General features: G+C 35.0%; 1 protein-coding gene across 1 annotated transcript; it reads left to right on the plus strand.

Moving 5' to 3' along the window:
- Nucleotides 1-24085, plus strand: LOC126809949 (centrosomal protein of 85 kDa). The gene is made up of 13 exons (XM_050534822.2): nt 1-88; nt 8192-8325; nt 8899-8934; nt 9435-9997; nt 10427-10569; nt 11556-11670; nt 12544-12638; nt 14812-14890; nt 15299-15451; nt 16044-16328; nt 16836-17006; nt 18067-18286; nt 20042-24085. Exons 2-13 carry the CDS (start codon nt 8274-8276, stop codon nt 20224-20226), a joined length of 2097 nt encoding a protein of 698 aa, XP_050390779.1. The 5' UTR covers nt 1-88; nt 8192-8273; the 3' UTR covers nt 20227-24085.
- Nucleotides 24086-24732: the final 647 nt, after the last annotated feature.

Consider the following 24732-nt stretch of genomic DNA (forward strand, 5'->3'; position numbering starts at 1 on the left):
CATTAACTGGACTTGTTTATGAACGTCGTTAACGAAAGTCGACAAGATTATAATCGAGATTTCAATAGTTTTAGATCGAAATAATGAGGTAAGTGAATATTAAATTTGACATTAACTCATAAGGCTATCTATCAAAACAAAATTGGAGGTCACTAGTTCAAAAAATCCAGAAATAATGTTGTTTTGGATTCTTGTCCCAAAAAGTCGTTAAAAAAAAATATTTGCGAAGTTGGCAATCCATTCCAATCTCTGCTTGTGCCAGTTGTGGAATGGTCCAGTTAGTTAGTCAACGTCTGAACGGATACGGTGTGTGAGTATGAGTATCAAGATGTCGTTCTAACTATCAATAAAAACAGGATGCAGGCAGTTATGATGTGGAAGTCATCTATGCAATGTCAATGTGAATGTCAATATTGTCATGATTATGTCAACATCATGAGAACATCCTTTTGCAAGCTTGAAGCTCAAAGTCAACTGCTGTGTTGTCTGGAATTAAGGTAAAGAGTCATTACCATTTGTGCTTTGGAGGTCTTGGTCGGTTGGTTTTAAAACTAAAAGTTCAGACTAATATACAGACATTCGAGCTGTTGAAAACGTCCCAACGCAAAATGACCAAGCTAGTATATAAACGGAGTGGATATTTAACCGTATGTATACAGCAAAGTATCTACATCCGCTATTTTACCGTACATTGTTTCTGATTGGCTGGAATATAGTGACGTCATCAAGTGTCAGTTCCTGGATTATTTGACCGTACATGAGATGAATTTAACCGTATACGGCTACTTTAAAAATCGGTATTAATCCCAAAATTTGAAAATAAATTAAGAACACACTGTTGTAATTAATTTAATTTAATTTCCCATTTTGATGGATTAAAAAAATGGGTTAGGATTAGGGTTCAAATTTATCTCCTATTTTCAGAACATCTGTACTTTCCGCCATTTTGAATAAGGTATGACATCATCATACAAATTAGCCAATCAGAAACGATGTACGGTAAAATAGCGGAAGTAGATACTTTGCCGTATACGGTTAAATATCCACTACCGTATATAAAGGGATTAGAAAACCTCTTCGGTACCAAAAACATCTGTGAAGTCTTGTCTTAGTCACCTTGGAATACAGAAGAAGTGCTATTATGTTATCCAAGTTTATAGGATTATTCAAGGAAGAGATGTTGTAAACAAACCCTTGCTATTTAAAGGTTTCAACAGAGGAAAGAACGAAAGGACACAACTTTTAAAAACTAGAATTTTAAGTGTCGTTCTACTTCTAGATTGAATGTACGGAAAAACAACTTCTTTTTCGGTTGTTTAATCACTGTCTACTGGACGTTTCTCTCAATGTTCTCGTGTCCCTAAGAGTGATTTTCTCTGATATTAAGTAGATCAGAATGGTTCAGTCATATTTTGATTTAATCTAAAAATGGTGAAGCGAGGCTAAGTTTCGAACTATTAGTGTGGTGGTTGCAATTAATGCACACATTTTGTCAAATATTCGAAAAGTTAATAACTTCACTCGCATTAGAGCAATTTGACGAAATTTTCAATAAATTCAGTTTGCTTTCGAACTATTATATATACTGAGCGCCATGGAAAACGCATCACTTAGTTTTTCGTATAACAAAATGATCCTGTAAACATATCTTATTTATTTTGCTTCTTATTGTGAACAATATTCAAATGGGAACACATCAATAACAACACATTTGTACACTTATGGATGTTTAATCTGTAATCAAGGGTACACAGTCAGAGGGGTCAATACCAAAAGTACGACACAGATGTCAGTAGCGCGTGTGTCCTCCACAGGCCATCATCACGGTAGGCTGCAGCATTAACGCGACCCCTGCAAATGTGTAGGGTGGTCCGGTGATGAAATGTGAAGCCTCCCCACACCATTACACTTCCCCCACCCCATCGATTCATTTCGAAGACGCAGCAGTCTGCAAGACGTCTCCACACACGTTGACGGCCATCAGTGTGATAAAGATGAAAGCGACTCTCATCACTGAAGAGCACACTTTGCCAGTCTACTCTTCTCCATGTCTGGTGTCCTTGAGCCCATATCAAACGCCGCTGACGGTGATGATCCCTGAGAATAGCTCCAACATAAGGTCGTCGTGCACAGAGTCCTACTTCTCTTAGACAACGTCTTACGGTGTTGGCACTTACTGGTCCTTGTCCTCCGACGACTGCTGCACCTGTTTGAGTCGCTGGGCAGAATCTGTCACGCAGATAAGTGACCCGGATGTAGCGGACTGATGACAATTGAAGTGTCTGGCAATAGCACGTGTAGACATGCCAGCCCGGGACATTCCCATGGCTTCATTCCGTTGATTTTCAGTAAGTTTCGGCATCTCTAGCTCGATTCCTTCACATGTCCAACAACAAATTACGACAGATTGACGTTTCACAGTTCATGTACTGCACATTAAGTTGAAAACATGCTTTTAAAGGGCTCACACACAATGCTGCACGTGAATATTGGGTTTTTCATGTGCATCTCGTGCAATTTTTTTTTGTGCACACGGGCTGATATTTTTTGCATTTGGGAGCATTGTGTGAAACAATAGTTCATAGTATTGCATAATATTATACATACAAAACCACTTAGTAATAAAATATTTGGGAAAAAAAAGTGATGCGTTTTCCATGGCGCTCAGTATAGTAAGAATAGACAGCTCTTTATCTAAATCTTACAAAATGTATCTTTAATAATATACGTCAATCTGATTAAAGCACAGATCCTATTTCCTTTCGTTTTTTTATAGTTTAAAATTTTGTTTTACTTGTCTTTACTACCATATGATCTGGAAGAATTATTATATTTAATACACATGTATTACCAGCGTTTTGCTTGAAGTGGGGATAAGCCAACAAAACGATTTGTTACGGTTAAGTTTTTGGTGTGAGGTGCACAGAACTATGGGTAAACCACTAGAAACGACAATGCTGATTGATTAATCAAATGTCTGACGTCATAAGGTCAAAAGACGCTCGTGTGATACCTGACGCGACCTTCCACTACTGTACAACTGGTCAGATCTTAATGTAGTTCTAAGTCATCGCAAGTATAAAAAACGAAACAAAATATAGATCTGCATTTTATTCAGATTGTAATATATACGTATACATATAGTGATGGGGTCTGAAAAGCAAGCCAGAACTTAGATAATGAAAGCTTATATAAATTGATCTGTGAAAAATGTTTTACAAAATATAAATAGATTGTTTAAAATTATGATACAGTATTTTATTTAAATTATATAAAAGTAAAATTACAAAGAAAAAATGTACATATTCTGTATTTTCTCAATGTTGCAATTTATCAAAAAATTACATCGGATATATAGCAGTTACATATAAGCACAAATTAATTAATAAATAGATGTACAATGTATCTGTCGAGCAGAAAAATATAACCACTATTCAGTTAAAATCAGACTAACTTTAAGCTAGAATTGAATTGACCAATTAACCCTCCTTCAACTTTATTATTTTGAAATGTTGGGTTTTTTGATATACATGTAAGCTTACTTGTATTGATCTGTCCTTTATTAAAACTCTATTAATTAAATCACGCAAAAATAGAAAAGAGTTTTACAGAGGAGTTGAAATGAATACATGTAAAAGTATGGTAGATCTAAGATAGGTTGACATGTGCATAGTTGTAATGTACTTTAAACATATTCCCGGGAGCATTACTATATTACAACCCCTTCAATTTACAAATGTATTATAGACAATATTAGTTCGACCCTAGCTTAAGGTAGGCTCGCAAATTCCTTGCGGGAAGCACGGCAAAGCACGATGTACTTTTACCGAAACACGGTGAATTCCTAGAGAAACACGGTGAATTCCTAGAGAAAACACGGTGAATTCCTAGAGAAACACGGTGAATTCCTAGAGAAACACGGCGAATTCCTAGAGAAACACGGCGAATCTTAGAGAAAAATCGCCGCGGAATTAAGCGAAATTTCACCGTGAAATCTAAGAGAATTCGGAGTGTTTTTTTTCGCCGCGTCGGCGCGATTCTGGTCTCAAAAATTTGGTAGGAACTGTATGTAGTTAGCCCAGATATACATGTACATCCTGTCAACAGGAAAACAATTAAACTTACAAGTGTAAGAGTGCGTGTGCGTGCCTGGAATTTTACATTCACTTCCACCAAGGGTGATAAACAATCAAGAGTAGATTGAATAAGCTTATATCCAGTGATTTCAGTTATCAATCTGTTCAATCATCAATGTCTGTGGAAGAGAATTGAGATTAGTAGCAATGTGTGCTATTGTATCCATATATAAGTATGTAAATATATTGTTGACTTATTAAATAATAAAATATTGCTTAAATCAAATAAACTAAAAAGTACTATAATCCTTATAAGACATATAGAAGTAGATTTCACAAGTTAAAAACACTTATATGGATATACATGTACTACTTCTGAATTCATTAACATGCTACCTTTTGATACACATACAGAAGATATCTTTATCATAATCATATCTGTATCATGTGTATCGAAACGTATCATGATAATAAATTCAGAAGTAGTACATGTATATCCATATAAGTGATTTTAACTTAAAAAGTACTAGATACATGTAGTGCTGTGTTCATATACTGATACACCAATACGTATAGATACTTTCGAGCAATATTCATATCAATACGAGAATTGCAAGAATATCATCTTGCTGTTTCGATGAAAAATGTATTTGTAGAGAAAGACAATGATCCTGCTGATAATAAAGACTAAAATGATATATTGCTAAGCCACATGATGTATTAACAGGACTTTTGTCTTGGTACCATAATAGACATTTATACATAAACTTTGGTTTGATTCGAACATTATAAAATAGGCTTTAAAAAAAATGAAGGTTTGAGATATACATGTATAGAAAGCTTGAGCATAATTTGGACATAAATATTGACCTCACTGTATTGCAATCAGCAATATGTACATATAGCGTCTTGTATGGGCAATACACATTGTGTCTAAAAATAAACAGTATTAGCATAGTACATGTATAGTCTAGTTAAAGATACATTATGGGAGATTAGATAAAGAATTGACAGTTCTCACTATGATATTTAAACACTAGATAATGTAAAGGGAATTTGCTGAAAATTTCAGTCAAATTGATCCACTCCAGCTGTACCAAGAATTTAGCAATTGTATTTTAGGCCTAGCCTCGATCATCATTACTTAAGTTGGTATGATAAAAGTCTCGATTACATGTATGAATTTCATGATTAAATTCGAATGAAAGTTGAGCAGCAAATTGGATCCTAATCCAGTAAATATCACAGGATAGCGATGACATCAAGAGTTGATTATATGATCTGGATAAGTTAATTAAACATGCATTATGCAAGAGCTAAATCTGATTATTGCAAGTCTTAATTTAGGCTTCAGATGTTATAGAAATTATAAATTAGATCTTTATTTAAACAACAAGACCAAAATCAACTCTGTAGACCCACGGATGGCTCGGCTACAGCTCAGATTTAAATAGGATTTCACTAATTGATTAAATCAAATAAGGGATAACCTGATGAAAATACGAGGCTAAATGATTGAGTGTACTTAGCGAGGCCGCTGTAAAGCGTTTCGGTATGCCATTGAAAACTTTACTTGATAATCGAGATATGTAGGTGGAGTTAACGCCTGTCAATCAAACGATCAGCGAAGGTGAAGACACAATTCTCTACCATTTCTAGGCAAATATTACAACGATGATAACTATGTTCAGAATAAAGTAATTTGACTGATTTTTTCAATATATTCTTCTTTCATCATCTTCTTTTGAACTGTTATAGCAAGAATGGCCAACTCTCTATAAAAATCTCCCATAAGGCTGACCTTAAAAATATCTTTGTTTCGCCTAACGCGACCGACTAACTAAAACCACCCCCGACTTAAATTATTTTATTGCACTGTTCCGCGATCTTTTTATTTTATTTTGTGTGTCAACCTGAAATATATCACGAGAGTTATTTCCCTTTACTATGGCTATGGTTTGATTCATTATTGAAACTGGTTGATCAAGACGAAAGCGTCATAGGTGTCGCTTCTCAACAAAATGGTTGCAGACGAAAGCACGTCCATTCCCACGAAATGATTCTGCCTCTATGTCTGTGGGGCGTCGTTTTAAACATGACGACGATATTTTCAATATCCGTTTTCGAGAAAAATGAAGGCACAACCCGCACGATCGTTAAAAACGTGTTGAGGGAGTTTCAAACGTGAGTTTGTGGCAATTTGTGTGCGAGTCGTGCATCAAGAAAAATCCCGATGTCATTGATTTGTTTGCCAATAAAAGAAGACGAATGTTTGCACCCGAAAAATTATCAAGCTGTCAAATTAGCTCTTAAAAAAAAAATCTGAAAAAAAACCCGACCTACCGACCCTTCTCCTCGATTGTGGGTCGGGTTTGGTGAAACAAAGATATTTTTAAGGTCAGCCTAATGTATCTTTAATGTCTAATTAATAATTTAGATAACATTTCAGGCCTAAAGAAAGACCTGCAATAGGCAGATTTAGCTCCAGCATAATGTAGGTTTAAAATGTCACCTTCCACAGTACAAGTATAGTATAAATATACTTGAATGACAGATGTACATGTACATGTACAGTACCGGTATAAATAAAGATTTGAATTGACAGATGTACATGTACATGTATCAGATTGGTTTAATTAGATTAAGTAACAGGTTTAACAACTTGTTTAATGAGGTCGTTAGACAGAGTTCATGTGTTTAAATTGACACATTGATTATAAAAACAATGACTGTGTGCATTTGAGTTGTTATAAGGTCACAGATGGCACAAGGCTTGAATTGCTAATACCTGATTGATTTAGAGGTAGAGATTAACATGTAGAATATACCAATAAGAATTCGATGACCTGATGTAATATCAATCTTGGTGAAAGTGGATGTAAAAATTGGTGAAAGTGGATGTAAAACTCTTGAGAAGGAGAAGAAGAATTGTAATATCAGCCTGTTTATACCGGTATATGTTTACTAGGAAATACACCTTAAATGTCATGTACATGTATTTTCTAGTGTATTAAACATGATGTTATGCTAGATGTTCAGAGTTAAATATACATGTACTGTATAAAGCGAATACATGTACATGTATTGTCTTGTGTATTAATAATGGTGTTATGTTAAATGTTCAGAGTCAAATATACACTGATACATGTATATGTACTCTATAAAGTGAATAGATGTACATGCATTGTCTAGTAAAATAAACATGGTGTTATGCTAGATGTTCAGAGTCAAATATAGATGTACACATGTACTGTACATGTGTGTATCAATTGAATACATGTAAATTTATTCTTTTTAATTCCATCTGATACTTGTATTGTCTACTGTATTAAACTAATTGGTGTTATACATATGTACTAGATGTTAGGATAAAGTCAAATATACATGTACTGTATACTTAAATTTAGAATGGGAATTCCCGAATTATGTAAGTTTATTCTTTGTAATTCCTACTGTAACATGTATAAAGTTACATATGACACAAGTCTTAATGCAGGGTTTCCGCGGTCCTTGAAAATCCTTGAATATCCTTAAATTTAAAATTTCATTTTCAAGGTCTTGAATATTCTTGAATTTCGGGGAAATAGGAAAATATCCTTGAATTTCAGTTGAGATCCTTAATTTTGTTGCAAATGTCTTCAATTCCTTTTAAATATGAGATTATTATGATAGTTGGTAATGTTTTGGTTATTTTTAAGATGAAAAATTGTAACTTTAGGCTAAAAAATGTCCTTGAAAATCCTTGAATTTGATGTATATTTATCCTTGAATATCCTTGAAAAAATGTTTGACAAACCCTGTAATGGTGTGTAGTTCAACAGATTATACATGTATGGTCTGGCCTTCTAATGGCTATTTTAGTATCAAAGCCATACTATGGTCAAGACAGCTGATTATGACCATTGTCATGTGACCCTTGATTCAATATATTAATATACAGGTGATAATTCTATGAAATATAATTACTGCTTATTACTGTGCGACGTTTCAACTAGGTTTCTCTAGTCATTATCAAGCTCAGTAATTGATTTCCATAGAATTGTCACCTGTATATTCCAGTTCTATTACTAAATGTCATTGAAACAATATATTAATTCATGAATTATTTATTCCAGGAATGTAAATCTGATTTTAACAGAGAAATGGCGAGAATGTAATTAAGACGTTATATTGTCTACTATTGGTAGATATATAGAAATGTCGTGGAAGTCACCTGACGAAGCAGCAACCAATCAAACTAATGTACCAGGTTAGTTATGTTTATTTATATTAAAGGGGAGCTGCAGTGGTTCAGTGAGTAAGCCACTGGCTCACTAACCAGGGGATCTGATCACAGATTCTATTTCGTTTCGTTTTTAACAGTTCAAAATTTCGATTTACTTGTCTTTACTACACTAGGATTGGGAGGAGTTTGTATATAATAACCCACGTTGTGGTTGATGTGAGGGATTAGCCAATCAAATGATCTGTTATTGAGTCAACTGGCGTGGTTTCAATTCCCTGGTTGTATGCGACAAGGAGTACATGTACATGTAGGGTTGCCTGTCCTACCTCATGGATTTTCCCCAGGTCGTTCCACTACTAAATTCCCCAATGCGCAAGTGAATTATTGAGATAAAATTAAACGATATGCTAATCCCGAAATGACATAGTTTGTTTCCAGTGGATTAAACCCCCTCTCTCTCTCATTGTATAGATGAGCATGTAAATGTATTAATAAGAAGAATAACTTTATGCTAGTCTCACCGTAAATAGTGGGTTGACACGATTTCTTATTATACTAATCTACTTCAATAAAAACGTGGTTTATTCTTTCTTACAGATTACCAAAAGATGCTTCAGGCACCCCCGTATCCAGGTAGGATATTTAGTTTATTTGTTGGGGAATGAACTAATAACCGATTGAATCGAATTGGGTTTGAAGAAATGGGCATTTCAGATGGCATTTATTGGAAAGAGTTCTTGACTTAGATGGCCGAATGGTTAGCACATCCTTGCTGTATCATAAGGTCTGTTATTGAGTCAACTGGCGTGGTTTTGATTCCTCAGTGGTACATGACAATAAAATTGAACCTTGTGTTAGTCCCAAAATGACTTAGTTTGTGTCGAGTGATGCAGGACAGAAGGACTGACAAGGTCCTGTTTACACATGTAAAAGATCACTTGGCAGTTGGTATTGTTATAAGATTAGGCTGTAGCGCCGCTGTCGAGGCAAAATTTCCCTCACAGACACTGCCTGTCTTCATTAGCCCAATTGGAGCAGAACAGTAGGACGTAAAACGCCATTTCATTTCATATGAACCAAAAAAGCTACATTAAACATTTATTTGATCATTGTGTCTGTATTTTATTTATCAGGATGGGGTGAATCTGATGAAACTCACCGGCCAGCTCGATCTCACAGTCCAGTTCCTAGTCATACATATAGCACGGAGAACACACATGAACCACGAATATATCAACCTGGCAAATATACCATGGTGCCAGGAAGTAGTCACTACGATCCCCCATACAGGGAATACGAACCCGTGAGAAGGGACCCGACCACCGTGCAGTATTTAAGTAGCGATGGCTACGAAAAAATCGGACACGATAATGATTTCACTTATAAAACTTTACCCTTCAAATCTCGGGCCGGTCAGCAGTATAGTTCAGGACATTCCTATAGGGTTCCAGCGTCACATTCGAATCAGGCAGAAATGATATACAGAACGCCTGTTAAGTCGGGTTCGGGGCATGACGGTTTTGAGAGAGAGCGTAACCTTCCCCCTGCAGGTCCAGGATACGTTCGGCGTGAGAATGTTCCGGGGCCTGGAACAAGTTTACATTCGTCGGGGAACCTGCGTCATTCTACGGGTGATTTACGGCATTGGCAACAATTACATCAAGAACAGCTACTCCATCAACACATAGAAACACAGGTAAAACATAATATAAAAAAGGTTAAAATTGAAATTTTAATATTGTCAGTGATATCACTTCGGTGGAGGCAGACTTTAAATTAATAAAACTATCAAACACACACTATAGCAAGGAGTGGTGGATGGCTGAATGGTTAGTGCATGCGAGTTGTATCATAAGGTCTGTCATTGAGTCAACTGGCTTAGTTTCGATTCTCCAGTTGTAGTGACAAGGAGTAGAGTCCTCCAGTTCCCTCTCACTGCTAATAAGACCCCCTACTCTCTCTCTCTCTCTCTCTCTCTCTCTCTAGAAAAAGAAGAGTATCTAAGCTTCATTTCCAATATGGTAAAAGTAATGGAAATAAAACAAATTGAAATTAGTAATAGATATTGAGCATATATATGAAATTGATTATATATATTATGTAATACAGTTATTGAATATTTCAGGCACTGTATGATAAACCAGCATCAATATCTATAGATAATTTATTTAAACAACTGAGTTTAAAAGAGGAAGATGCCTCACGATGGGAGCCAATTCGTCGTGCTGCTGATGGTATTATTCAAGAAAAAAATATGATTATTGAAAAGTAAGATTTTAATAAAATTATTTGTCTGAATATTCTTGACTTATCACGCTCAATTTGCTTTTCAAAATCTTTGTCGAGATCTAAAAGTTTTAAAAGATAAAAGGCGAGGGAACAAGAATTTGAGGATTTTCAATAGCATGAAGACGTGGGAGGGCAAGAATTTGTGAAAATATAATATTGAGTTCTTGACATGAGGTTTACGATGTTTCGTTCTATTTCCTCACATTCCTGCACTTTCAACTTCTGAACCTCGATCAGTTTTTTTATAGTTTAAAATTTTGTTTTATTTGTCCATACTAAACTAGGGTCTGGAAGATTTTTTTATATAACCTGCGTTCTGGATGGCATGAGGGATTGTCCAATGAATCTATCTCATGCGGCGACTCTTTGGCGTTCAATGCACATAACTGTGGGTAAACCACTAGAAACGTCAATGCTGCTTGATTAATAAATGTCTGACGTCATAGGGTCAAAAGCCAAATGACCTGACGCGACCTTTTTCTACAACTTGTCAGATCTTCATGTATTGTAGGCCATCGAAAGTATAAAAAATGAAATATAGATCTGTATTCTAATCAGATTGTAGATAAAGAATTGTATTTCCACACATTGCGACACTCTTAACCGACTTCCATACTTATAAGATAATTGGGGGGGTTGGATGGCCGAATGGTTAGCATGTGCGCGCTGTATCATAAGGTCTGTCATTGAGTCGACTGGCGTGGTTTCGATTCCCTGTTTGTACGTGACACGAAGTAGGTTCGCATGTCCAACCTCATGTGTTTTATCTGGGTCCTCTGGTTTCTTCTCACTGCTAAAGAACTCTACGCTCAAGCGGATTATTGAAATAAAATTGTACCATATTTTAGTCCTGAAAATAACCTAGTTTGTGTAAAGTGGACGTTAAACCACATCTGTCTCTCTCTCTCTCTCTCTCTCTCTCTCTCTCTCTTAGATAATTAAAATATGTTTGTTTAATTTTGTAGGTTAAAGAATCGTATTTTACAGTTAGAAGAAGATTGTAGTGTAAATGAAAGTCGTTTAAAACATGCTTTAATAACAAATGACGATCAGGGGGACTCTACTCACCTGAAATTACAGGTAAATCATAATTATTTTCAATTGTTCTCAAAGTTTTAAAAATCATCTATGTATAATTCGTGAAAATTTTGGTGTTTACTCGACATTGCATAGTCTGTTAATTACTCAACACCACTCTGGAAAGTAAATCCAACATTCATTATCTAATGAAGATGGACCATTTAAAACTGTGCGTCTGGCAAGGGAAACGTATAGTTGTTCGTATGGGACAAAAAAACGAGGTCCTGTGTACACATTGGCATGCATGTAAAAGACCCCTTAATAGAATTCAATATAAGAGCAGACCATAGCGCCGTTGTCCGGGCAAGTTTCCCTCATAGCACATTGTATGCCCGTCTTCATTAGCCCAGTCGGAACAGAAAAGTAGGACATTAAACTCCATTTCATTTCATTTAAACTATGCAACAATAGGAATCAAATATTTTTCTATGATTCTCAACAAATTTGAACAATTTGCCAACAATGGTTTGAATACAGAAACTCCCACTAAAACAGCTCAGTTACACGGTACCCAAGTTGTAGTGTATCGCACCCTTAGTGGATGCCCGAATGGTTAGCACCTGCGCTTTATCATAAGTCTGTCATTGAGTTAACTGGCATGGTTTCGATCCCCGTTGTATGTGACAAAGAGTAGGGTCGCCTGTCCTCCGGTTTCCTCCCATTGCTAATAGACCCCTACGTGCAAGTGAATTATTGAAATAAAATTGAACCATATATTAGTCCCGAAATGACCTCTCTCTCTCTCTCTCTCTCTCTCTCTCACTCTCACTCTCTCACTCTATTTCTATCTATTCAGGGTGGCTCCCTGTTCTCTAGTATTTCTACCTTTTTTTATTTATTTGTGTCGTTTACTGATGTCATGGATATTTTCAGGAACTACAGTATAAATATGCAGCTCTGAAGACGGAGATGATTGACACCAGATCTCAGAAAAATATAGAAATAGATGAACTAGGTTTAAAATTAGGGTGAATATACATACATTTTAAAATTTACTTTATATAAAACCATGTATATAGGCCTCAACCATTTCGTTCAGTCCTGTCTAGTTGTTGTGCTGACAACTCGGTATATTGTACGGAAGAACAGTTTTTATTCTTTCTTTTCTTATGCGATAGTTGGAGGGGGCCAGAGCAGCTCAAGGAGTATCAGTCTGATTAAAATCAGGGCTGGGGCCATTACATTGCCAATGTAATTAATTACATTACCATTACCATTACTTTTTAAATGTAATCATTACAATTACTTTCTCATTTTTAGCAATGTAATTAATTACCATTACCCATTACATTGAAAGTAATTAATTACCATTACCCATTACTTTATGACTATATAAATAAAAAAACATTTTCATAGAAAGACAACATTGTTTTTCTGCCATGAAGTACCTACAAAATCAAACTCAAAATAATCCTTGATTCACTTAATAGATATTTGTTTATGAATTATTATCTCTAGCAATTATAACATCAAGGCAAATTTTATAGTGACGGGCAGTGATGACAAAAACTGACATTTTCACTGTATGACTTGAAAAATGAATCAAAACTATAGTTAATTAACTGTATTTTCTTTTAAGTAATTTGTTATAAATTTAATCAGTCCAAATAGTTTTTCTATAATATATTGTATAATAAATGGTAAATTATTCAGCATGACTTTAAAACAAAATATATATTAGTTTTAAGTAACCATAGAATGATGAGATACTTGAAGGTCATTGTTTGGTTTGTCACTTGTTACCTTGAGATTAAGATTAAAGTGCAGTGATACTATTTATTGTCTTTTAATCTAACTGACTGATTGATTGATTGATTGATTGGCCACAAAGTAGTACTAATCTTTGATTATAATATACATCTTATCAGAAATCCACTTCTTAGGTTACATGTATAAAAAAAGGTTCCTACATAAAAAGTAATAAAAGAAAATGTTTAATGCCTTCTTATTTTTCTTATAATTTTTTAAAACTGATTTAAATCTTTTTTTTAGAATTATAATGAATTGGATTTGTGTCAGATACACCTAATTACTTCTTTGGTGCTATAAAATTTGAGGCTTGTCACATTGGAAATATTTATATATGTCATAAAATGTAATTGAAAAGTAATTGAAATGTAATTGACCATTACATGATTTTTGGAATGTAATTAATTACATTTCCATTACTCATTACTTTTGAAATCTTCCATTACTCATTACATGGCCATTACTTAAAAAATGTAATGATTACATTCCATTACCATTACCCATTACCATTACCCCAGCCCTGATTAAAATACAGATCTATATTTCGTTTCTTTTTTTTTATACTTTCAATGGCCTACACTACATGAAGATCTGACCAGTTGTAGCGATAGGTCGCGTCAGAGGTCATACGAGCGGCTTTTGAGCCTATGCGTCAGATTAACCAATCAGCATTGATGTTACTAGTGGATTACCCACAGTTCCGTGCAAAACACGTCTAAAGCTCGCCGTAACAGACCGTTTCATTGGCTAATCCCTCACGTCAATGATAACAACAGTACTCTTCCAGATCCTAGTGTAGTTAAGACCAGTAAAACGAAATTTTTAACTATAAAAATGAAACAAAATAGAATCTGTGTTTTGATGAGATTGAATGAGTATGGGACTGACTCACAAATCAGGATGTACAGGATTTGATCCTGATGTTTCAGCAGAAAACTAGACTTTAAACCTACATTATTCAAGAGCTAAATCTGCCTATTGCAGGTCTTTCTTTAGGCCTGAAATGTTACATGAATTATTACTTAGACATTAATTAACTTATCAAGGCCATAATCAGGTCTCGATGGCATCCGATTTCTCCGATATTAAATAGCTTAGAACAGTTCAGCCATATTTTTATTTAAGCTAAAAATGCAGAAGCGAGACTTAGCTCCGAACAATCAGTACGGTGGTTGAAATTATTGCACATGTCTTGTCAATCCTTCAAAGACTAATATCTTCGCTCATAATGGAGTAATTTGAATGAAATTTGCAAATTTTTCATTTTACATTATCTATTTTCGAACTATGGCTAGCTCTTTATCTAAATCTTACATAGTGTATCTTTAAACTCCATTTGATTTCATTTGATTTGTGTCTTGTTTATAAATAGTATTAAACTGTGTATTACAGTGCTGCTGAATATGAACTAGATCAGATGAAGAAATCTATTAAATCTAGAGATACCAACACATCAGAACTTCATATCAAGGTTTGTTTCATCATGTATTATACCAATCTAGTCCAGGGAGGTGGGTAGGGTGGTCGAATGGTCTAATGCATGCACTTTAGATCATAATGTCTGTCATTGAGTCAAATGGCGAGGTTTTGATCCAAGCTTGTATGTGACAATGTTAGGGTTGTCTGCCCAATCTCATGGCTTTTCTTTGAGTCTCCCATTTTCCTTCCACTGTTAAATAAGCTTGTCCATATGTTAGTCCAGAAATGAACTAGTTTGTTAAACCCCATTTTTCTCTCTCCTGCGTATAGGTGCAGATTCTTGTCAAGTCATCTGTTGACCTATTCCCCCAAAAATATGGTGCTTTGAAATATCTGATGATTTTACTTTTGGTGTTTAATCCATTTACTTTGTATATTTTCTTAATTTTGTATATTTTAGTTGAAACAGAAAGAAATAGAATCTGTTGAATGGCAGAAGAAGTTTAATGAAATGAAGGAAAGTTCTGTGGACTTGAAACGTAAACTTGATAGTTTAGGAAAATATCTTGGTGATCTACCAACCACTGAAGAAACAACTAAAACAGCACAAGAAATATCCTTTTAATAAATATACTCATGGTTTAAAGTGGCTGATCGACATTTGCGTTATTCTGACAGAAATGAAATGAATTGGATTCCTATTGTTGCGCAGTTTAAATGAAATGAAATGGGGTTTATCGTCCTACTGTTCTGCTCCTACTTGGCTAATGAAGACGGGCATACGCCATACAGTGTGCTATGAGAGAAATTTTGCCCAGGCAACGGCACTATTGATCACTCTTACATTGAATTCCAACTGCCAAGGGATCTTATACGTGCATACCAATGTATACACAGGACCTCGTTTTTTTTTATCCCATCCCATTCTTGTGAGGCACTCTGTCTTGCACCACTGACAAGGGGAAAGCACGTCAGAAAATTCCAATGAACTTTCTTGGCCAATGCAGGGATGGAACCCAAGACCTCCAGAGTAGCAAGTCAGCGTCTTACCCACTTAGCCACTGTGGCTGCATTTTTCTTCGGACAATATTCACCAGCTTGGTAAAAAGAATTAACCATATGTTACTCGCAGAATGATCAAAGATGTTAAACCCCATTCCATTCTCTTATACTAATTCATTTTTTCTTCCTTAATTCCTTCTCACTGTCAGAAATTAAAAGAAGAAGCAAGTCTAAAAGACACAAAAATACACGAGTTAGAACGTAAACTGAATCATGCGAGAAAAGTTTTATCTCATAAAGAATTTCAACATCGTGAGATGACCGATGCCGAGCGGCATTTACAAGAAAAAATCAAAGCTTTAACGGATGAAAATGAAAGATTAAAGTTGGATGATATGGCTGCTGCCTTGTTCAACGCTCAGGAAGATCTACGAGAAGTAAAGGAAGAAAAAGAAAGACTGGCCATTGATTTAGAAAAGGCTAAAAAGGTAGGAAATCTTTTATTCTACTTATGCAGTTCAGAAAATCTCCTCCATAGGCAAATGAGATGACATATTGTTGAAGAATCATTGCTTAATATATACTAGCTGTGTTACCAGGCATGCCTTGTCTGGGAGAGAGTGTTTTGATCCCCAGTTTATACGTGAATCTCAGCTGCTTAATACCCAAACACACAGACAAATTATTGAAATTAAATTGAATCATATCTTAATCCTGAAGTGGCCTTGTTTGTGTTCAGTGGACGTTATACACAATTCTGTCTGTCATTGAGTCAAGTGAAGTGGTTTCGATTCTATGCTTGTATATGACAAGGAGTGGGGTCGGCTATCCACTCTCGTGGGTTTTTCCCCCACATCCTCCAGTTTTCTCCCACTGCTGAAGACCTCTAACAAACTATTGAGATAAAATTGAATTGAACCATATCTCTCTCTCTCTCTCTCTCTCTCTCTCTCTCTCTCTCATTTATACTAATGTTGTATTGTTGTTTTCTTCAGCTTTTAGAAGGAACACATCGTAAGTTACGACATCAAGAAGTTAAATATCAGACAGAGCTGCGTCAGTTTACGGAGCGTGTTGGACAGGAGGAGGAATCTGTCGAGATATTACGTCAAGAAATCAGTAAAAAAGATGAACAGATGAATAAGATGAGGAAGGGAATGAAAGATGTAAGTTAATAATACAATAGGACTCCTAGAAATAAACACCCTGTTACAGAGAATGTCATACTCAGTTACTCTGGTGCCTGTCCTTAATGTAAAACTACATGTTTAACTACACTTTAGTCTCTAAGTCAAACACGGGTTGGGTTGCCGAATGGTAAGCGCGAGCACGTTGTATCATTAGGTCCCGTCTGTCATTGAGTCAGTTGGCGTTGTTTCGATTCCCCGCTTGTACGTGACAAGGATTAGGGTTGCCTTTCTCCGGGTCCTTCGGTTTCCTCCCACTGCTTAAGACCCCTATGTGCAAGCGAATTATTGACCTAGTTTGTGTCGAGTGGACGTAAAACCCCATTTCTTTCAAAGTCAAAGACTCCATCCAACTGACTCCAATAACTAATTAAAGGGAGGAAACTCTTCCATGACAGGCAGCATTAGCAAACAATGCATGGATGATATGATGAGATATAATTACTGTATCTGGCACATAGTTGTCTTTTTTTCAGTGTTTTTGTTATTTTTTTGTCTGGTTGTCAGGCACACTGTTGAAAATGTCAGGTACAAGTTTAATAGGTCCCCATTACATACATGACTAGGGGGGATGCTCGATTGTTAGTCTGGAACATCCCAAATTGACGGAATTGCAATCGTGTGACACAGAATTCAGTCCTGTCACAGTTCTGTCAGTCCCGACTACAGAGGTGGTGTGAGTAGAATCGTGATGTAATTAAACACAACAAATATGTTTCAGCTGTCATGGTTGGTTGAGATATTTCCTCGTGCAGTCGGCACTATGCATTCTAGCCCCAAATCTGTATTTTCACTCGTTTGTCACTATTTTAGTTTGATAGAATTAAATTCCAGAACGTACTATTGAGCATTGCCTAGGATTCCATTATTCCACTGAAGAATATAACACAGTCTTTGTTATTACATAGGTTAGCTGTGTGGTTTGGGTCCAAGACAGTTGCCCCCTCGGACAATTGCCCCCAGTACCCATCCACTCCTGAAAACAACCACTTTTAATTTTCAAATATTAGTCATTATATTTCTTTTTGTGTCTTTTCAGCTGAATACCCAGCATCAGGATCTGATGGAACAGAATTTAATATTAAAAGATCAGTTAAAACAGTTTGAAATGAAATGTACAGACGAGAATTTGAAACAACAGAGGAGATTCATGCAGGAGTTGGGATTATGTTTTTCTGAGCTGCAATCATTAGTACATATCTGTACACAACGTGCCAAGGGAGAAGATCCTAATATGTCTATATTACTAGGAGTAGGATGTAAGTCATCAATTCTTCAATCATGGGGGGGGGGGGGGAGTATGGCCGAATGGTTAGCCCGTGTGCGCTCTGTCATAAGTTCGGTCATTGAATCAATAAGCGGCGTTTCGATTCCCCGGTTGTACGTGACAAGAAGTAGGGTCGTCTGTCCAACCTCGTGGGTTTTCTCCGGGTCCTCCGGTTTCCTCCCACTGCTAAAGACCCCTACGCGCAAGCGAATTATTGAAATAAAATTGAACCATGTGTTAGTTCTGAAATGACCTAGTTTGTGTCGAGTGGACTTAAACCCCATTTCTCTCTCTCTCTCTCTCTCTCTCTCTCTCTCTTCGTGGGTTGTAATACTATGGTCTTTGTGACCATATTGTATCTTTAACTAATTGTTTGGTTCACACTTTCTATAGAGTCAAATCACAAATGAATTGAGTGATGTATTTATACATAAAAAACAGTGATATTTTGGTAAAATTATTACCATTGTCAAAATATCCATCAAATACTATCTTGTTGATAACATGTGTTTGGTGGACCAAATAAGGTAATGTTCTCCTCCTGGTTTTTGGGGTAGGGGGATGTTTATTTCATATTTGGGGAGGAAATTAACACCAATGTCATTGATGATTAATTAAAAAAAATGGATAATCAAGACTATGTTTTTTTATCGTATCAACTTTAGTAATGATGATGGAGGCTAGACCTAAAATTCAATTGCTAAATTCTCGGTTGAGAGTTGATCAATTTGACTGAAATTTTCAGCATATCCTCTTTATATTATCTATTTTTAACTATTATAGTGAAAACTACCAGCTCTTTGTCTAATCTTCCATAATGTACATGTAGGGTGACCCACCATAAATAAATATCTCCATATATCTCGACAATTTCGCCACAATATTTATATATATGCCAAGCCTCAAATCAGTTTCACACAATTATAGTCACTAAATAAACGATCATGTTGTACTTAATAAGCTATGACCATTAATCATCTATAAATAATAGACTGAAAACTGGTTCCATGTGTCGTCCATAACATCCAGACACTTTTGAGTAAAAGATAGGTTACGTGCCCTTGTTTTGAAATTAGTCTCGCTTAACCAGTCTATCGACCATTCTAGGGCTGATTGACAGGTCGGGATAATCAAGACTACTTTTTTACGAAACATAACAGAAAGCTAGAACAAGAAATTGAATTTAGAAATGAGCACGTTAGCTAGCTCAACAATTGTTTTAAGAAGCTTGTAAAAGTAAAATGAAACTACTGCTAGTATCATGTTCCTGTCTAACCTGAGTGTTTCTGAGATATTATTTGTACTAAACCAAAAGATGCCGCTCTTAACGGTACAGTTAATGATAAAGCGATTTAAAAAATGAAACGAACGTAATTTCTAAATCTGCTGTAATAACCAAGAAGCTTAATTTCACTGCTATTCAAAATCGTCAACAATAATTTTTTTACGGCTGTAATAGTTGATAGATTTGTAGAGAATTGCACGTGCCATGGCTATTTATAGTATCATACTGTCAGAAAGTTGGCCTCGACACGGCGAATGTGCACGCTTCAGTGGTAGTCTCGAACTATCAGCGGTGGACTGTATTTCTGTAGGTGTGTGGGCCACCCTAGTACATGTATCTTTAAGCGAGCTGCACTGATAATTTTATACCAGAATAAAATAATGAATTGATTTTGAATCGATTGAAATTTCTGCAGATCAATAATATCCTCAATTTATCTATAACATTGTCTTGTCATTTCAGCTGTTGGATTAAATGACGGTGGTGTAGGGGGTGGGGCTTCAAACAATGATATGGAAGGACAAACCATCGCCCAGTGGACTTCAAAATTAAAGGAGTTACGTGTGGAAGTTGATCGTTTACGACAATTTATCAGCAATAAATACGCTGAAGATATGGCGGACAATATAAATTGTACGACACAGTAGGATTGATCAAGATATGGCGGACAATATAAACTGTACAACAAAGTAGGATTGATCAAGATATGGTGGACAGTATTAACTGTGCAACGCAATGGGAAAACTCAGTGATAAATTACGATATGCATTGAATAAGGGTTTTTAAAGGACCTGTTTAATGTTAAAATTAACGACATGCATTGAATAAAGGTTTTTAAAGGAACTGTTTAATGTGAAATAAACGATATGCATTGAATAAGGGCTATAAAGTGTCTGTTTAATGTGTAATTAATGATATACATTGAATAACGGATATAAAGTGTCTGTTTTCCCTCATTCATTATGAAATTGAAGATATGCATTTAAATAGGGCTTAAAGAGCCTGATTCTCTCTTCCATTATCATGTAAATGGCCCTTATATTAAGATGGCTTTAATTTATGAAATCCAAAAATTGTGCTGCTTGGATCCTTGATTTACTTACTTGCATGTTTTTTATGATTATAATCCAGCTATAATGCATGTGCTTGTGCTTATGCTTTTGTTATTTAGCTCCGTTATCTAATTTGAAATAAATAACCCCAAAATATTGAAATCAGGTGATAGATAATTTGAAATCCTGATACCTAGGTGATGAATTTCTGGTCTATATTGATAATTTAGACTGATAAATTTTTTGTAATTTTCTGTTTAGTAGACGGATAAGTATATTGAACTTTTCTGATAAATTTTGTTCACTTTTCGAATCGGCTGATCAATATTTTGAAATTTTCAAATAGACTGATCAGTATTTTGAAATTTTCAATTTAGACCAATCAATATTTTGAAATTTTCAATTTAGACCAATCAATATTTTGAAATCCTTATATGTGCAATAGGGAAATTGATTTTTTGTTAACCCTTTAAGTGATGAATATTTTGAAATCCTTATAATAGGATTATAACTACTTTGAACTAAACAGTAAAGGCCATGAATATTATTAATTTTCATTTTTAGTTCATTTTTAGGCCGATAAATATTTATGATATTAGCAATCAAGTCTCTGCAGTCCTTCACGTTTAAAGTGCGCTATCGCTCCTGCTCCTCTCGACACACCGCTAAATCGCTCTCCTTAATATTGAGATTGATAAACTAATTTCAGTTTTAAACTGCATACGTTCGAGCTATCAGTTTCCATAATGACAATTTTGATGCTACCATATTCACCAAACATTTTCACCAGAAAACTAAGGAATAAATACAATTTGGCTCACCTTTATTTAAGAAAATATAGAATTACTCTTGCAATATAATTAAGAGATTTTTTTATGGAAGCTTTTTTCTCTTTTTCTTAAATTGATAGAAGCTTTTTATGGCTCCTGCACAATTTTATAAACGTGAATGACTGGTTCCTGATGAGGTAGATATTTTATAAACGTGAAGGACTGGTCTCTGATGAGATAGATATTTTATAAACGTGAAGGACTGGTCTCTGATGATGTTCAGTTAGGATGATACATATTTTGATTAGAAGGTAATCATCCCATATTGTAGATAATTTCATGTGATTTAGGTAGTGTGATGTGAATTATATATCACACTATGACTTACTCAACTTATGTATGATCACACTGTGAATTAATCAACTTGCCATGAATGGATGGAGAAATCTCAACAAAATACATTCAGGACTTGAAATAACAGTCTTAGTTATATCGGGCAAAATGTCTTGTTACTAATAAACAGGTCAGTTCACAAAGCATTCCCAGGTTTAAGTTAAGAATTGACTCAACTTTCAATATCCCTTGTTGTACATGACAAGGAGTGGGGTCGCCTGTCCAACCTCGAGGGTTTTCAACAAATGTTTATGTGAAATATCTTTGATCCAGAAACACAAAGCTTATTGATGCATTTGATACATTAAAACAACAAAAGTTTTATAAAGGGCTAAAAAAAAAGGCAAACAATTTTGTGTAAATTCTAAACTTAAATCTGAAAAATGGTTTGTGAAACTGGGGCCTGGTTAGGTTATATTTTGAACTTTGTGCCAGACATGTTATATATAAATATCTATAAAAATACTAAAAATAGTCAAATAATTAACCAGACAAAAAAACACACACATAGGGATTATGTGAACAGAATTTGTTTTTTAATGAATGGTCTAAAAAACATCACATGAATTGAGACTTACCATATTTAATAAACTCGTTTGTTTTGTCTTTTCGAAAAAGAGAATGATTTTCTTAGGAAAGCAATACAAGATTTAGGATCATATATTTTTTTTGTTATTTATGTTTTATGAAAGAATCTGACTGTATCAAGGAACTGATAAATATCTCCAACACTTATCATCATCATCAGGATCAGAAATGCCTTGATGCAGTTCGATTATGTTATAAATATAATGACGATAAAATTATAAAGGAACAGTCTCCCTTAGTCATAATAAATTACCATGAACATTTTGTTCTGACTAGAGTCAGATTAAGGCACAGGCTTCAGGGTTGTGATCCAGAGACCATTACCAAGTGTAGAGCCTCCTGAGATGAAGTGAAAAGTTATTTCATTTGTGAACAATGAATCAAAATATTGTTTGGAGAAATTTGTTACCACAAAATTAGGGAAAGCTAATATTTGAATTTTAATTGTTGTCAGCCTTGTAAAAGTAAATCGAATTTATCTTTCCTTTTGAGAATATTACTGGATCCCTACAATACTAGTAGCTAGTAGCCCAGAGCCAGGGACTTATAAATCTTAATCCGACTCTAGTTCTATATTTAAGATAAATGTTTATATGAATAGATATTAGCCTGTGATTTTGTTAAATCAGTATTATAAAGGAGGAACGATCTGTGTTACTTATATATATATATATAATCATATCATACTGGTTATGTGATTGAATTTGTCAAAATGGCTAGCTTCAATATAGACTAGTGGGTTGGGTGGCCGAATGATCTAATATGTATGCTTTAGATCATAATGTCTGTTATTGAGTCCATTGGTGTGATTTCGATTCCCATCTTATAGGTGACATGGAGTAGGATCACCGTCTTCATTTGCAAAGTCGATGCAGAAAAGTTAAACCCATTTCATTTCATTTCAAAAGCAATGCAATTGAGGCGTAAAATAAAGTTCTGTGTCCTTTGTAAAGTGTATTGAAAAAATGACTCATTGTTTGGTACCATTTTCCCAAAGCCAGTCACATAAGACAGTATTATAAACAATAATTACAATAGGAGTAGACATATGTTATTATTATATTAAGGAATTATTACAATAGGAGTAGATAAGTGAATATTTTGTGATAAACTGGGAGTAGATTAGAATTAGTTCTTATCATATTCAACTCAATAAGCATGTGTGTGTTTGGGAATCAGGCTTAATTGTCATTCAAATAAACACAAATTAGGCATTGAAATACTATATAGGCGTACTGGCTCCTCTATGATTTAGAAGGCTGTAAAATTATTACTTGATTACTGTCTGGGACCTCCACTTGATGATGGCTATATGTGTTACAGACTCCATTTCTCAAACTATTTCTCAATAGTAATGTGAAAGCCTTCTTATTACATTGTACAAGCTGACTGACCTATGTGGTCACGCTTTGTATAGTTGAGATCGATAACACATGTGTTATTTACATCAGACGTAGTAATATAAATTGTCCATGCTGAAATGGCATCTTTCACTCATTTTACGCCTTCTGCACACTATTTTACGTACCCATTAACACTAAATAGGAAATATATTTTATCCAAAAAAACTTCTAACATAGTTTCTTTTTTTCTTAATGATTTAAAGAAATGTTTTAGAATTCAATTTGCAGAAGAAAGAAAAAAGTAAATATCAGGGGCTAATTAACTCGCCCTGATGTCATCCCTATCAGCGATATTGGCAGCAAAGCTAATATTTACTGGTGCTGAGTTTGTCCATTCCTTAGTACGGGAGTGGGTGGGGGGTGGGGGGGATGGGCGAATGGTTAGCACATGTGCGCTGTATCATAAGGCCTGTCATTGAGTCAACTGGCGTGGTTTCGAATCCCTGGTTGTACGTGACAAGGAGTAGGGTTGCCTGTCCAACCTCCTGGATTTTCTCCAGGTCCTCTGGTTTCCTCCCACTGCTATAAAGATCCCTACGTGCAAGCGAATAATGGAAATAAAATTAAACCATATGTTAGTCCTGAAATGACCTAGTCTGTGTCGAGTGGACTATAAACCCCATTTCTCTCTCTCTCTCTCTTTCTCTCCATTCCTTAGTACAATATGTGTGCTTGTTGTGTTGAATATGGTAGTTACTAGTGTTTATATTAATATAAGGAATGAGAAGGAAAACTACAGTATATTTAAATCCTTTATAAATTCTGAATAATTAATAAGTATTATATTTATATAAGTTAAAACAACCAAAAAGTATTCTTTGGTTTAAATCCGTCCCAAGTTTTAAACATATGATTTATTTATCATATATACATGTTGTATTGTATGGACCAGACCGTTTTAATCATATTCTGATCGGTTTTACTGGAGAGTAAAAATTATGTAGATA

The sequence above is a fragment of the Patella vulgata genome, chromosome 2 (assembly GCF_932274485.2).
Source record: "Patella vulgata chromosome 2, xgPatVulg1.2, whole genome shotgun sequence".
In the NCBI taxonomy this organism is placed as follows: domain Eukaryota; kingdom Metazoa; phylum Mollusca; class Gastropoda; family Patellidae; genus Patella; species Patella vulgata.